Source organism: Protopterus annectens, chromosome 3.part0 (assembly GCF_019279795.1).
Source record: "Protopterus annectens isolate FY-2018-M chromosome 3.part0, PAN1.0, whole genome shotgun sequence".
Classification (NCBI taxonomy): domain Eukaryota; kingdom Metazoa; phylum Chordata; order Ceratodontiformes; family Protopteridae; genus Protopterus; species Protopterus annectens.
The window spans coordinates 1,849,270,024-1,849,285,333 of record NC_056731.1 but is presented as its reverse complement, the minus strand read 5'-3'; the positions used below and the strand labels follow the sequence as shown (position 1 = coordinate 1,849,285,333).

Below are 15,310 nucleotides of genomic sequence, written 5' to 3'. Positions count from 1 at the left end.
CTGGCTGCCGATGAATCAGCTGATGTTGATTCCACAGCATAACTGTTGGCGTTTGTTCATGGAGTATCTCCTACTTTCGACATTACTGAAGAGCTGATAGGCATATGCTCCCTTAAAGGACAAACAAAGGGGTCAGATTTGCTAGAACAGATTTTGAAACTGTATGACAGGCTTGCTGTGGATATGACAAAATTGGTGAGCATAACAACTGATGGTGCACCGAAATTGTTAACTTCATAAAAAGTTGAGGCCTTAACCATCATCAATTCCAGCAGTTTCTTCAGAATACTGAACCAGATCACAGTGAGCTGCTGTACTACTGTGAAGTACGATGGCTTAGTCGGGGTAAAATGCTGCGAAGATTCTGCGAATTGCTTGATGAGGTTGCTACATTCATGAAAAGTAAGAACTAGGAAACAGAGGATGTTATGTGATCCTATCTCGCCTACATTCTGACTGATGGGTTCGGAGCCGATCCCTCGGCTCCGACTCGGCACGCTTATGCCAAAGAGCGAAGTCTCTTATTGGCTGAGCTTACTATATCCCAGGATGCACCACTACCAGTCCCCCAGATCTCGTTTGCCGCTAATCTGCGAAGACGTGGTCTCGAGCTGGCTGAGCTGAGTAGTAAATTTACTAACTTTTTTCTGTCAGAATTTTGCTGTTCTTGTCATAAAAAGCTGTTTTAACGGCTATTCTTCACTTTTGTGTGTGTTTGGAGTTTGTGAAAAGACTTTGTTGTGTGATTGGGTTGAGTTTGATTTTAGGCCTCCTCATCTTAGGGCCTTCCGGTCAGTCAACCCTTAAACCTTACAGGGTTTCAAAGTACCCTTAGTAATTTGTGACGGTTTCTTTACTAAACGGCAACTGTAAACCTATTATTAGGTAGTGTCAGTAAACAGAAAGTCAGTGGATAGTGTATTTTCTGTCAGGGATTACTGATTTTTGCCATAATGTCTCAGAATCCTAGGCCTTCGGCTTTAAAAATGCACCAAATGCAATTTCAAGATGTCCATCACAGACGATCACCGCTCTGTGTGTATTGTTTGGGTGCAAAACATTTACAAGAGTCATGCAGTGTGTGTCACGCTTTTTCCTCAAGGGTCCTCCAGGAGAGGAAAAATAAACTTATTCTTAAAGGGTTAATAAAACCTTCCTTTGAAGAAGCTTTGGCATCCTCTCCTTCTCCGCTAAAGAAAGGGCGTCGGCTCCGACCAGTCCGTCGGATCCGACCGCCAAAAGACATAGGCAGGCTTCTCCTTCGGCTCCAAGGACTTCGGAGCCGAGGGCGGAACGGTCTGCCTCGATGCCACCAGTCTCGACTCCTCTGGCTTCGGAGCTGATGGCTGGGGCATCGAGAGGCGGGTCACCTTCGTCGGCTCCACTGGTCTCGGAGCCGACAAAGGTTGCCCGCTCAGACACTTCCTCGGCGCCGAAGTCCACCTCGGCACCGATGGAATCTAGTGTGGGTATTCCTTCGGCGCCGATAGTCATCGGGTCGCCTCGGAGCCGGTCCCCTAGCCCTGGCCGTTGGAGAGGCCATCTCGAACCCGTTCAGTATCCTCTCGGTCTTCGAGGATGTCGGATTCAGATATAGACAGGGTGCTCCAAAGACTGTTCCAGTCCCCAGTCTTTCAAAATTTGTTTCGCTCCTACCCAGTTGGCTTCGGAGCCGATTGCCCAGGCCCATCCCATCGCTATTCCTCCTCCGACCGCCTCGGCTCCCCCGGAGCAGGTGCTGTTGGAGCCGGTGGAGATCTTAGGGTCGGCTCCGACCCTTACTCCAACCCGGGCCTTCGGGTCCGAGTTTGGTACACGGACTTCTTCGGCTGGACCCGGGGATGATGTTTCGGGACCTATGCTTCGGTTCCGAGCCTCCCTCTCGGTGCTTCGGCTGCGGACTTCCGTCGGCTATCATGGCTCGGGACCGGACACTCCCAGGACTCTGGGGTCCGGCTTTCAGAGCTATGAGGAGTGCCTTGGCCAAGTCTTCGGCCATCTCTCCGGCTTTACCGGCACCTTCCCTGGGCGTGGAGACTGGGTCTTTGGCAGTTCCCCTGTCCGTAGGCAGCGGAGCCCCTGGGCCTGAGGTTACCCCCATTGGGGGTTCCCCTCCTGAGGGTTCTTCGGAGTTGTCTTCAGAGGAACCCCCAAGGAAGAGATCGTGCAAGAGGAAGCACGTGGACTCCCCCGAGTCTATTACATCGGACACTGATCTTGATGATGCAGAGGGGTCCCCGAAGTCATCCTCGGATGATGTCTCATTTGCAGACATCTTAGAGATCCTCAAACAACGAGGCGGCTGGATATCCAAACCCCCCTCTGCTGATGAGTCAGTGCTCCTCAAGGCCTTTGGGGCTCAGCCCTCCGCCTCCTGGGTGTCTCCGCCTTGACGAGCTTCTGGATTTAGTTTGTCGAAGGGCGTGGGGACATCCAGATACCGTGGAACCAGTCCCTTCTCGTCCTAATAAATTTTTGTCTGCCCCACCCGAGAAGGAGTTCCTCACTAAAGGCGTGGCTGTAGATGCCATGGTGGTGGCATCTGCTACACAACAGGACGTGGCAGAGGCTTCAACGTCCGTCCATCCTCCTAATAAGGAGTCTAGGAGCATGGACAGGTACGGGAAGCGCACCCTGACTTCAGCGGCCTTTACTTTAAGGTCTCTGAATTATTTGGCACATTTTACCAGGCTTCAGAGGGATCTGGTCAAGGAGCTGTCAGATTCCCTCTCGGGTAACCTACCTGAGCAGCTAGCCCAGTCGGTTAGCTCTCAGTTGGTTATCCTTACGTCAATTTCTAACTCGTCCATGAGGCTCATTTCCTATGCGGCCGAAGGGGCGGGTAGAGCGGCAGGCACAGGCGTGGCTCTACGGAGACAAGCCTGGCTCCGCTTGTGTCAGTTATGGAGGCCTTCAAGTCTTCCTTCGCCGACGCTCCCTTTGATGGGTCCTCTTTGTTTGGACCTAAGGTTAAAGACACCCTTACCCGCTGTGAGCAAGAGGGAAAAACTTTATCTGCCGTAGGTGCCCGTTACTCCACTCCCTTTCGGCCTTATCCCAAGGCTAAAGGAGGGGGGAAGATGTGGTTCCGTAAATCACGTAAGTTTTTCCCCCAACAGCAGGAAGATTCCCCTTCCAGAGGCAGAGGACGGGGTAATTTTTCTGGGAGACGCCCGTCCCAGAGGCGGCAGAGGGCCCGCAATTCTGGAGACCGCGAGTCCTTTCGTGGCTCTTCAGCCTCCCACACATCATGAGGGATTGCCCGGCTGTGCTGCTCGAGCCAGTCGGGTGTCGCTTTGCCAAGCACCTAAAAGCCTGGGAGTCTATCACTCAGGACAGATGGGTGCTTCGGATCATTGCCGGAGGTTACACCATCCCATTCACATACTCACCCCCACCGTCCAAAAATCCCGGACCCACCACCCAGTCAAAGGGAAATTGCAGCCGCAGAAGCTTTAAAGCTGCTAGAAAAAGGAGTCATCCAACCAGTCCCCACAGACCAGATCGGATCCGGAAATTACTCCAGGTTCTTTTTAGTGCCAAAAAAGACAGGGGACCTGAGACCAATATTGGATCTCAGCAGACTGAACCAATCCGTCACGAAATCCAAATTCCGAATGGTCACGTTACAATCCATTCTCCCATTGTTGGAGAAGGATGTTTGGATGTGCTCCATAGACCTCAAGGATGCCTATTATCACATACCGATACATCAGACGTCCAGGAGGTATCTGCGCTTCAGCCTGGGAGTCAGTCATTTCCAATTTTGTGCACTGCCCTTTGGTCTCACCACAGCCCCCAGGGTGTTCACCAAGTGTTTGGCAGTAGTGACTGCTCACCTGAGGAGTCTTGGATTCCAAGTGTTTCCCTATCTGGACGACTGGCTCCTGACTGCCACCACCAGGCATCTACTAATGGACAACCTCAAAGCCACCATCTCCCTGGGTGCTACCCTGGGGATTACATTCAATTGGTCAAAGTCTGTCTTGCTGCCCTCTCAGCGCATAAGGTTCATAGGAGCAGAGATAGACTCAAAATTGATGCGCGTTTTTCTTCCTGCCGAAAGGATCCAAATTTTACAGGGCCAAGTTCAAGCTCTGATTTCAAGATCCAAAGCCCCAGCCAGGATGGCTCTACAAGTTTTAGGTTCAATGTCTGCCACAGTTCTTTTAGTTCCTCTGGCAAGATTGCACATGAGGATTCTTCAGTGGCTATTGTCAACTCAGTGGTCCTTTCAGGACCGTCCCCTCAATCATCCCATCATGATTACAGAAACATGCAAACGGGACCTTCGCTGGTGGCTTCAGACATCCAATCTAAATCAAGGAAGTCCTTTGTTATTCCTCTCCAGTGGTCACCCTGACGACAGATGCCTCCCAGACAGGGTGGGGGGGCATTGTCTGGGCAGGTTAGTTCAGGGATCCTGGCTTCCAGACGAAACTCTTCTCCACATCAATGTATTGGAGATGAGGGCGGTACTTCTATCCCTACAGGCCTTACACAGGTTTCTCCTCAGGGCATAATCGCCATCCACACAGACAACATGTCGGTGGTCTGGTACCTAAACAAGCAAGGAGGGACCAGATCTTACCCCCTTTGCAGAGAGGCCATGAGGGTGTGGGAATGGGCGGTAGCTACCAGCCGTTTCTTGGTAGCGACCCACATTCCGGGAAATCGAATATACTGGCAGACAGATTAAGCAGGACAATTCTCTCTCCTCACGAGTGGTCCTTAAACAAAACAGTAGCAGATCAGGTTTTCCGGAGATTGGGACGCCGTGCTGCGACCTATTTGCAACTCCACTAAACACCAAGTGCAAAAGGTTCTTCTCCTTGACTCCACATCAGGGAGTACCAGCTATGGATGCTCTAGCACAACCTTGGCCAACAGGGCTACTTTATGCCTTTCCTCCGATTCCACTTCTCTCCAAAGTCATTCAAAAGCTTCTCAATTGGGGTCCGCAATGATACTGATTGCCCCATACTGGCCTCGTCAGGTATGGTTTCCTTACCTGAAGAAACATGCGTGGACGATCCGTGGACTTTAGACCTAATTCGGACCTGTTAATTCATCAGTCGGGACAACAGCACCAGTCCCTTCACTCCTTGAAGTTGACAGCTTGGCTCCTCCACTTCCGACTTTAGTCAGAAGTCACACATTAGACCCGGAAGTTATTCACATTTTATCTTCGCCCACAAACCCACCACTAAGAAATTGTACCTCAGTAAGTGGAAGAGGTTTGCTATCTGGGCTCAACTCAGGGCTTAGACCCTATCACTGCTCCTATCCCAGAGGTTTTGAAATTCTTAACATCCCTGTTTAATCAAGGATCTTCTGTCTCTACTATTAAAGTCCAACTAGCGGCTATCTCTAAATTTCACGAGTCCATGGATCCTCCATTGATGAGCAGCAGACTATGCAAAACTTTCATTAAAGGTGCGGTCTGTTAAGACCCCCAGTTTTTCATCCTGCCCTCCGTGGGATCTAGATTTAGTGCTTCGTGCATTGACATCTTCCCCTTCGAACCGGCTGCTACATGTGAGTTAAAATATCTGTCTTGGAAAACTGCCTTCTTAGTTGCAATTACTTCTGCAAGAAGAGTTTCAGAGCTTCAAGCCCTGTCTATTAAACCACCGTACTTGATTTTCCACAAGGATAGAGTATCACTTAGGCCTAATCCATCCTTTGTCCCAAAGGTCTGTTCTAATCTCTGTTTCCAACAGTCTCTAGAGCTACCAGTTTTCTTCCCAAAATTCTCCAATGAAGCAGAATACACTCTCCATAAATTGGATGTTCACAGGGAATTGCGCTTCTATTTAGACAGGACTCAGCAACTTCGTAAGTCAGACCAGTTGTTTGTGTCCTTCTCAGACAATAAATTGGGTAAAACCATCACAAAAGCTACTATCTCCAAATGGATTAGAGATTGCATAACTCAGGCTTATTCTTCTTGAATAAGCAACTTACAACATCTATCAAAGCTCACTCTACCAGAGCTATGGCTACTTCTATAGCTTTTCATTCCAAGCTCGCTATATCGGAGATTTGTGCTGCGGCTACTTGGTCCAATCCGCACACTTTCATTTCCCACTATAAATTGGATGTGGCATCTAAAGGACGAGCATCATTTGGTTCCACGGTACTCAGGAGTGTTTTCCAGTGAGCCACCCAGGATTCAGGTGCTAGGGACGCTGTCCCATCAGTCAGAATGTAGGCGAGATAGGATCACATAACATCTTTTAGTTATGTACTCACCATAACTTCAGATGTTTGGGATCCATCTCGCCACATTCCTAATACCCACCCTCCTTCCCCTGCCTTGGAGATCAGAAGAGATTGAACGGTTTGAGTTCTACTGTTTTATCTTGTTCATCTGACGATGTTATATAATCAGAGCGTGCATGTGTGCATGTATGCGGACAAACTAGATCTGGGGGACTGGTAGTGGTGCATCCTGGGATATAGTAAGCTCAGCCAATAAGAGACTTCGCTCTTTGGCATAAGCGTGCCGAGTCGGAGCCGAGGGATCGGCTCCGAACCCATCAGTCAGAATGTAGGCGAGATGGATCCCAAACATCTGAAGTTATGGTGAGTACATAACTAAAAGTTGCCTTCCTTACTGACAAATCATGTCAGACTTAGTTGTCATTTCTTGTTGATGTGACTGAACACTTGAATGATCTTAACATGAAACTACAAGGGAAAAAACAGCTTGTTTGTGAACTTGCAAACCATGTGTCATAATTTCAGATGAAGCTTTAGTTATTTCAATCGCAGGCAGCATCAGAGAATTTCATCCACTTCCCCATGTTCCAGTCAATGCTGCAGAAACACCAAGGCACTGATACGCAAACTGTTATTGAAAAGTTGGATGTTTTGATTCATTCATTTAACAGTCGGTTTCAAGATTATGAAAAGCACAGACTGTAGTTGAAACTGTGTACAGATCCATTTGGTGTTTCTGTTAATGACATGGAGGCAAAGTACCAGTTGGAACTCACTCAGAAATTCTAGAATATAATTAGTATAGTAATGAAGAAGATTATGTTGTTTTTATTATTTTGTACTTGACAAGCCCAGAAAAGGACATGTCTTTGTTGTAGAACATTTTGAGGCAGTTTCAGGTCTTTTCAGGATATAAAATTAATGAAGCTAATGAAGAGAAAACCAAAGGCTGTAGCAGTAAATTACATACCCACACCTGACTTGGTTCACCAATACCCATATTTACAAGGATAAGAGTATTTAGGATTGTAGATTAAAAAGGCCTCTGTTATGAAACTAAACAAAAGATAATACAGAAAATGAGACACTGGTAGCTCGTATTTGTGGATATAGATAGTAAGATACAAGCAGTGAAAAGGTTTTAGTCTCTTTAGTTTTATGTACAGGTGAGGCATATTTTTATCAACTAGATGAAAAGTTGTGGGCAATAATTAAAAGAGTTGAAGGAGTCTGTCTTGGAGAGAAAAAGGGCAAGAATTTAGTGGGATAAGTTGATGCCTCAAAAGAACAAGATGATTTAGGATTGCCTGATTTGAAGAAATATTTTAGAGCCACACAGTTAAGGCGTATACATACATACGTACATACATATGTAGTGTGTGTGTGTGTGTGTGTGTGTGTGTGTGTATACACACACACAAGTGTGCATATTATATATATATATATATATATATATATATATATATATATATATATATATATATATATATATATATATATATATGCAGAAGGTTATAATTCAAAGTGGAAAGAGATAATGATGATGAAGCAGTGGAGGAGTTCAGGAAATAGAGAGTGGGGTTTTGCATGCAGATCCTTAAGGAGAAAAATAATCACCATACAGAAAACTGTCAACAACCATTCAGAGCATTATATTCATAAAATTGCAGAAAGTATTCTAAACACTAAGCCAACACATAAATGGAGAAATGAGATTTTGCCAGTAGGGATGACTGCATGTAGGGGGTACAAGAAATAGACTAGAGGGGGCTGGAACTTACAGGAGAAAACTAGCAAAGAAACCAAGGTATTCGGAGCAAATAACTAGAGAGGGAAAGGTAAAAGAGTGATATGAGGCCAAGAAGAAGTTTAGACTGCAGGCTATAGACTGCTTTCCCTATAAGGGATTGATATCGGATAGGCTAATTGTAACTGGAAGGTCTCCTCTGGTAGATTTTTCAGAAGCTGCTGTTAAAATGGGGATAAGTAATAGGATATATAAAATATTGCATGATAACTATAATAATCAGTTAAAGAAGATTGGAAAAGATTGGGAAGAAACACTGAAAAAGAAGTTTACAAGAGAACGATGAGAGGACATATATATGGCTTCTAAGTATGCAACAAGATCCATAAGATTTGGGATTTTTGCGTGGAAGTATATTTTTATAACCCAAGCAGCCTTCAAAGAAATTTTCCTCAGGTAGATTGCAAATGCTGGAGATATGATATGGAACAAAGAGGTAGATTTCTAAGAGAGTAATTTGTCAGAATTATTGGGGAGCAAATAGCTCTAAGGAAATTATTCTTTTGAAATGGGATGCAGGATTTGAATTCCCTTGACATAGTAAGGCCTTATGAAGTTTAATTCTGTTGGCTGTCAAAAAGCAATTCATAGAAAGTAGAAATCAAAATGTAATCCAACTATATTAGAAGTATTGAAAATTGTTAAGAGTTAAAGGAACTGGAATAGAAAAGGGAAAACGCAAATTACATAGAAATAAATTGAGTTTGTGGGAACAATACACACAGACTAATGTTTAGGAGGAGGAATCAGGTTTACTAGAAGGCAGGAATTGGGTGATTTATGTAATGCTGCACTGAAAGCTAGTTGTTATAAAGAAAGGGAAGATATAATGTATAATGTGTTTAAATGAAAATAAATGTTACTATGGTTTGTTTTCTTTCCTATAAATGTAAATTTGCTTATGTTTTAAGTCTTACGTGCTGTTTTAATAAAGATGTTTAAAAACATTCAACAAAATCTTATTCAGTTCTTTTGAAATTTGTAGACAACAAATTCATACTTCTTTAGCATTTAGATCTAGTAAATAAGAGTCATATCTGAGGGCCATTTCTGTTTTCAGGACATTACAATGATTTGAGCTAAAGGATATCCCAATGGGAAAGGTATTAACGCACTGTTAATTTTTAAACTGCGCAGATAAAAATGATTTAGTTATCTGCTATCGTGATGAGAATATTGCACAACAGCACTTTCTCATTTTTTAAGATGTTTCTCTTAACTCGACCATTAACTTTTCCTTTTTAGTTTTATTCTCAGTCCGGTGTCAGAGACGTTCATCTCAAAATCTTGGTATGAGAGGCAACATTATCTTTCCAGACCACTTAAGTCAATCATATCGAATAGACTCAGACACTTTTTTCTTTGAGTATGTGGCATTCTTGTAGTCCAAACAGATTTTTAATTCTTTTATTTCAGGTACAGAAAGTAAGCTGGTGGCAAAATAGAGAATTTCATATTTGTCTCATTGTGTTGTCTTTTCATAGGCATTCTTTTTCCATTTTTTTAAATTTGTTTGTGAACTGGGTAAGCCCCCTGGAGTCTAGACAAAAGCGTCCCTTCTCTGGGGTAACCCAGGAGCACTTTCTGGTTAAGGGAGTTTCTCAGATTCAGAAAGTAGGCATGTGTGGACTGAAGGAATAAAATCATGGACAACAGGATGCAGCTTGTAAATTGCATGTAGCCTTAATTCTGTGTGCTAACTCATGACGGAAGAGAACTTTAAAGCCTGTGTGTGTGGAGAAGCAGCATACTCTGCTTGCTTCCTGGTAACCCTGCTGCTATATTTGTGCTTTTATCATATGTACAAAAGTTCCCATTCACACCAGAAGTTGTAATCTGGATGCTATTGCTGACAAGTATAGACAGGCTTTGCCAGAGCTATTCTGTAAGGCCTGATATCTTATTTTGATGTTTTAACTGGGCAATGTACGTACTTATATATGTATGTATGTATCTATGTATGCAATGTATTTTAACTGTTCCTGTGATAATGGTTAAGTCTCCTTACTTTGTGATGTCTTCTAATGTTTTCTTCTTTTGCCTCTGTTGTGTGTCATATAATAGCGTAGAATGTGTGACAAAAATGTCACAAATGTGTGACCTACTTGAGTGCAACTGACTTAAAGGAGACAGAACAGTTACATCATGCAGCTGCTATCAGTAAATATTCAGAAGAGTCTTATTTTCTCAGGTGTGCAGAAACTCTCACTATTTTGCTGTCCACGTAGCTTTTGATTGGACTTTGATTCGTCATGCTACGATTATCCTTGTCAGAGTTCTGTTAGACTATATCTCTGGTGACTCACTTGCATCATTTCAGGGTACAGCTGTCTGGTAGGAATTGCTTGAAAATATCTCATCAGTGTCATGTACTAGCTAGATGTTCATTTGCTTCCACCTGACTGAAAGATATTGTTATGGTATCATTTTTTTAACTAATTTTTCATCACATTCTCAGATTTTCATTAATTATTGCCAGTTTTATGAAGTCTTTTGATATTCTGAGACCCTTTCGTTGTCTGATTCAGAACCTCCAGCACAGGTTATCAAGGAGATGGAAAGTACCAGTGTGACTGAGAGAGTATCTGCTATGCTGTCTTGCCAATTCTCCCCAGCTCCCAAGGTTGTGAACTGGTACAAAGATCAAGTTCTGATTGAGGCATCGGACAAATACAAGATTCAGCAAGACGGAAATACAATTGAACTCATTGTTCTGAATGCCAGGCCAGAGGACTCTGGTGTGTACAAATGTAAATCTGGAAATGCTGAAACCTCTGCTGTCCTTACAGTGGAAGGTAAGAGATTGCTTGGCACATTGAAATACTATGATATTTTGATTATAGGTAAGTTTATATGTGAGTGGTTGGAAAAGGTCATGTCTAGATAGCTGAATGCATGAAACACATTTTTATAGAAGAATTTGTCACTTTTTGCTATTATCAGTGGAAACATAAAATTCGAGATCGGTATATCAAATGTATATCAGGATGAGATGTAGTGAACCTATGCCCAAGCTTGACAGCAATAATAAAGCCTTCTTTAATTGCATTAGAAACTGAAAGGGATAAATTGTGAATGTTAACACGTTATCAGCAAGCAATAAACTGATCACTTTACTACAAGACATGGGGCATGTACTTGCATAAATCTTTTATGCAAACTTCTCTGTAAAGCAGAGATATATATCAGAATTCCACAGATGCAGTGGGAGATATCACTTATATAATTGTAGATGTGGTAACTGCTACCACATATAAAATTAAAAACTCAAGTTTTTGTGGGATCCGATAGCACACCTAGTGGTTTTGTATATATACTCAAGGAAAAGTTAAGTAAACCAAGATATAATTTCAGATCTATTTCAGTCCTGTCAGCCTGACCAGCATTCTGTGTGAAGTCATGGAAAGAACCGCAGAAGAACTTATCCAGAATGACAAAGGAGGCCAACTTATTCTAGGTGTAGCATGGTTTGACTTTGTTAAGGGGAGAACTTTCCTATTGAAACTTGTGACATTCTTTAAAGAGGTATCAGCAGCAACTGTTGAAAAAACTAACAGTGCACACTGGTTAACTAATACAGTATTAGCACTGTAAGCTATGAATCTTGAAATGTATGCAGTGTTAATTAAATTATTAAATTATAGAAGTAAGCATAATTGTCTGTGTTTCTGTAAACATCTCCATAAACAGTCACTCAAAGTGGAATTTATTGCTGTCCTGTGCTATGATAGCTCACTCATGGCTGAACAAAAGGGATCTGACACTATATATAACCTACATTGTTCAGTTTTCTGATATATATTGTAATATTAATGTAAAGACTGTGAATGCTGTTAACAACTATCACTTTAAAGAAAATGTTTTATTGATAACATTTTATTGACTTTTATTTATTTTTTACTCACTCCTTTATTTATCTATTTGCTTTTTGTTTACCAGGGAAGCCCATCTTAGTACAGTGCCCATTTCAAGCTCCATGAAATAGTAGATGTAAAATAAACAAAGTTAAACAAAGAAATATGTACAAAATATTGAAATTTATTACTATTGAATAAACAGAAAATATTACACAAAGATATAAAGTATAGGATGCAGTAAGAAGTGACTGGTGCATTTACAGAAAATTACTTCTTCTTCTTCTTTCGGCTGCTTCCGTTAGGGGTCACCATAGCAGATCATCTGTTTCCATTTCTTTCTGTCCTCTGCATCTTGCTGTGTCACACCAACCACCTGCATGTCCTCTCTCATCACATCATAAACCTTATATTAGGCCTTCCTCTTTTCCTGTTACCTGGCAGCTTCATCCATAGCACCTTTTTCCCCAATATACTCTGCATCCCTCCTCAGCACATGTCCAAACCAACGTAATCTTGCCTCTCTGGCTTTGTCTTCAAACCTTCCAACCTGGGCTGACCCTCTAATATACTTGTTTCTAATCCTGTCCACCCTTGTCACACCCAGTGCAAATATTAACATCTTTAACTCTGCCACGTCCGGCTCTGACTCCTGCCTTTTTGTCAATGCCACTGTCTCCAACCCATATAACATAGCTGGTCTCATTACCCTCTTGTAGACCTTCCCTTTCACTCTTACTGGTACTTGTCTGTCACAAATCACTCCTGACACTCTTCTCCACCCACTCCATCCTGCCTGTACTGTCTTCTTCACCTCTCTTCTACAGTCACCAGTACTGTGAACTGTTGATCCAAAGTATTTAAACTCATCCACCTTCGCCACCTCTACTCCCTGCATCCTCACCATTCCTCTGTCCTCCCTCTCATTCACACACACATATTCTGTCTTAGTTCTGATGACCTTCATTCCTCTTCTCTCTAGAGCATATCTCCACCTCTCTAGGGTCTCCTCCACCTGTTCCCTACTCTCACTACAGATCACAGAGTCATCTGCAAACATCATAGTATACGGGGAATCCTGTCTGATCTTGTCTGTCAACCTGTCCATCACCATTGCAAATAAGAAAGGGCTCGGAGCTAATCCTTGATGTAATCCCACCTCCACATTAAACGCATCCATCACTCCCACCACAGACCTCACCGCTGTCACACTATCCTCGTACATATCCTGTACCACTCTTACATACTTCTCTGACACTCCCGACTTCCTCATACAATACCACAACTCCTCTCTAGGCACCCTGTCATATGCTTTCTCTAAGTCCACAAAGACACAATGCAACTCCTTCTGACCTTCTTGTACTTCTCCATCAACACTCTCAGAGGAAACATTGCATCTGTAGTGCTCTTTCTTAGCATGAAACCATACTGCTGATCACTAATCATCACCTCCCTTCTTAACCTAGCTTCCACTACTCTTTCCCATAACTTCATGCTGTGACTGATCAATTTAATCCCTCTGTAGTTACTACAGCTCTGCACATCACTCTTATTCTTAAAAATCGGTACCAAAACATTTTTTCCTCCATTCCTCAGGCATCCTCTCACTTTCCAAGATTTCATTAAACAATCTAGTTAAAGGTACCAAAACACTTTTTCTCCATTCCTCAGGCATCCTCTCACTTTCCAAGATTTCATTAAACAATCTAGTTAAAAACTCCACTGCCATTTCACCTAAACACCTCCATGCTTCCACAGGTATGTCATCTGGAACAACAGCCTTTCCTTTCTTCATCCTATTCATAGCTATCCTTACTTCATCCTTGCTAATCACTGCACTTCATGATTCACTATCTGCACATCATCCAACCTTCTCTCCCTCTCATTCTCTTCATTCATCAGCCCCTCAAAGTACTCTTTACATCTGCTGAACACACTCTCTTCGCTTGTGAGTATGTTTCCCTCATTATACTTTATCACCCTTACCTGCTGCACATCTTTACTAGCTCAATCCCTCTGTCTAGTCAATCGGAACAGGTCCTTTTCTCCCTCCTTCATGTCCAACCTTTCATACAGCTCGTCATACTCCTTATCCTTAGCCTTCGCCACCTCTCTCTTTGCCATGCGCCTCATCTCCTTATAATCCTGTCTACTTTCTTCATCTCTCTGACAATCCCACTTCTTCTTCGCCAACCTCTTTCTCTGTATATTCTCCTGCACTTCCTCATTCCACCACCATGTCTCCTTGTCCTCCTTCCTCTTTCCATGTGTCACACCAAGCACCTTTCTAGCCATCTCCCTTACTAGCTCTGCTGTAGTTACCCAGCTGTTTGGTAACTCTTCACTGCCACCCAGTGCCTGTCTTAACTCTTTCCTGAACTTCACCTCACAATTACCCTTTTTCATTTTCCACCATTTGATCCTTGGTGCTGCCCTCACCCTCCTCCTCCTCTTCTTGATCACCAATTTCATCCTACAAACCACCATCCTATGCTGCCTAACTACACTTTCCCCTGCCACCACTTTACAGTCTCCAATCTCCTTCAGACTAGGCCTTCTACATAACATATAATCCACTTGTGTGCATCTTCCTCCACTCTTGTATGTCACCCTATGCTCCTCCCTCTTGTTAAAATATGTATTCACCACAGCCATGTCCATCCTTTTTGCAAAATCCAGTACCATCTGACCTTCAGTATTCCTTTGCTTAACACCATACCTACCCATCACTTCCTCATCTCCTCTAGTCCCTTCACCAATATGCCCATTGAAATCTGCTCCAGTCATCACTCACTCACCCTTGTGTACAGTCATTACCACTTTATCCAACCATTACCACTTCATCCAACTCATTCCAAAATTTTTCTTTCTCATCCATCGCACACCCAACTTGTGGAGCATATGCACTAACAGCATTCATCATTACAACATCAATTTCCAGCTTCATAAACATCACTCTATCCAACACTCTTTTCACCTCCAAAACACTCTTAGCATACTGTTCCTTCAGGATAACCCCTACGCCATTTCTCCTCCCATCCACATCATGATAAAACAATTTGAACCCACCTCCGATACACCTAACTTTGCTCCCCTTCCATCTTGTCTCTTGCACACACAATATACCAACCTTCCTTCTGTCCATCCTATCAGCTAGCTCTCTCCCTATACCAGTCATACTGCCAACATTCAAAGTTCTGACCTCATTACCACAGTCCTAGCCTTTACCTGTCTTCGGGCATGCCTTCCCCCTCTTCTCCTCCTTCAGCCAACAGTAGCCCAATTTCCGCCAGCACCCCTGTTGGCCAACAGTACTGGTGGCGGTCATTGTTAACCCGGGCCTCAACCGATCCGGTTTGTATATCTGTACTGTTGTCCGCATGTATGATTTGGCAAAGTTTTTTACGCTGGATGCCCTTTTTGA

General features: G+C 43.3%; 1 protein-coding gene across 1 annotated transcript in view; it reads left to right on the top strand.

Annotated features, from left to right (window-relative positions):
- The window catches only part of OBSCN (obscurin, cytoskeletal calmodulin and titin-interacting RhoGEF), a 4,979,884-nt gene that overhangs the window by 2,195,552 nt on the left and 2,769,022 nt on the right, over positions 1 to 15,310 (top strand). The window contains exon 37 of the mRNA XM_044066040.1: positions 10,561 to 10,827. Within this exon, the coding sequence (XP_043921975.1) occupies positions 10,561 to 10,827 (267 nt within the window). The remainder of the gene's footprint in view (positions 1 to 10,560; positions 10,828 to 15,310) is intronic.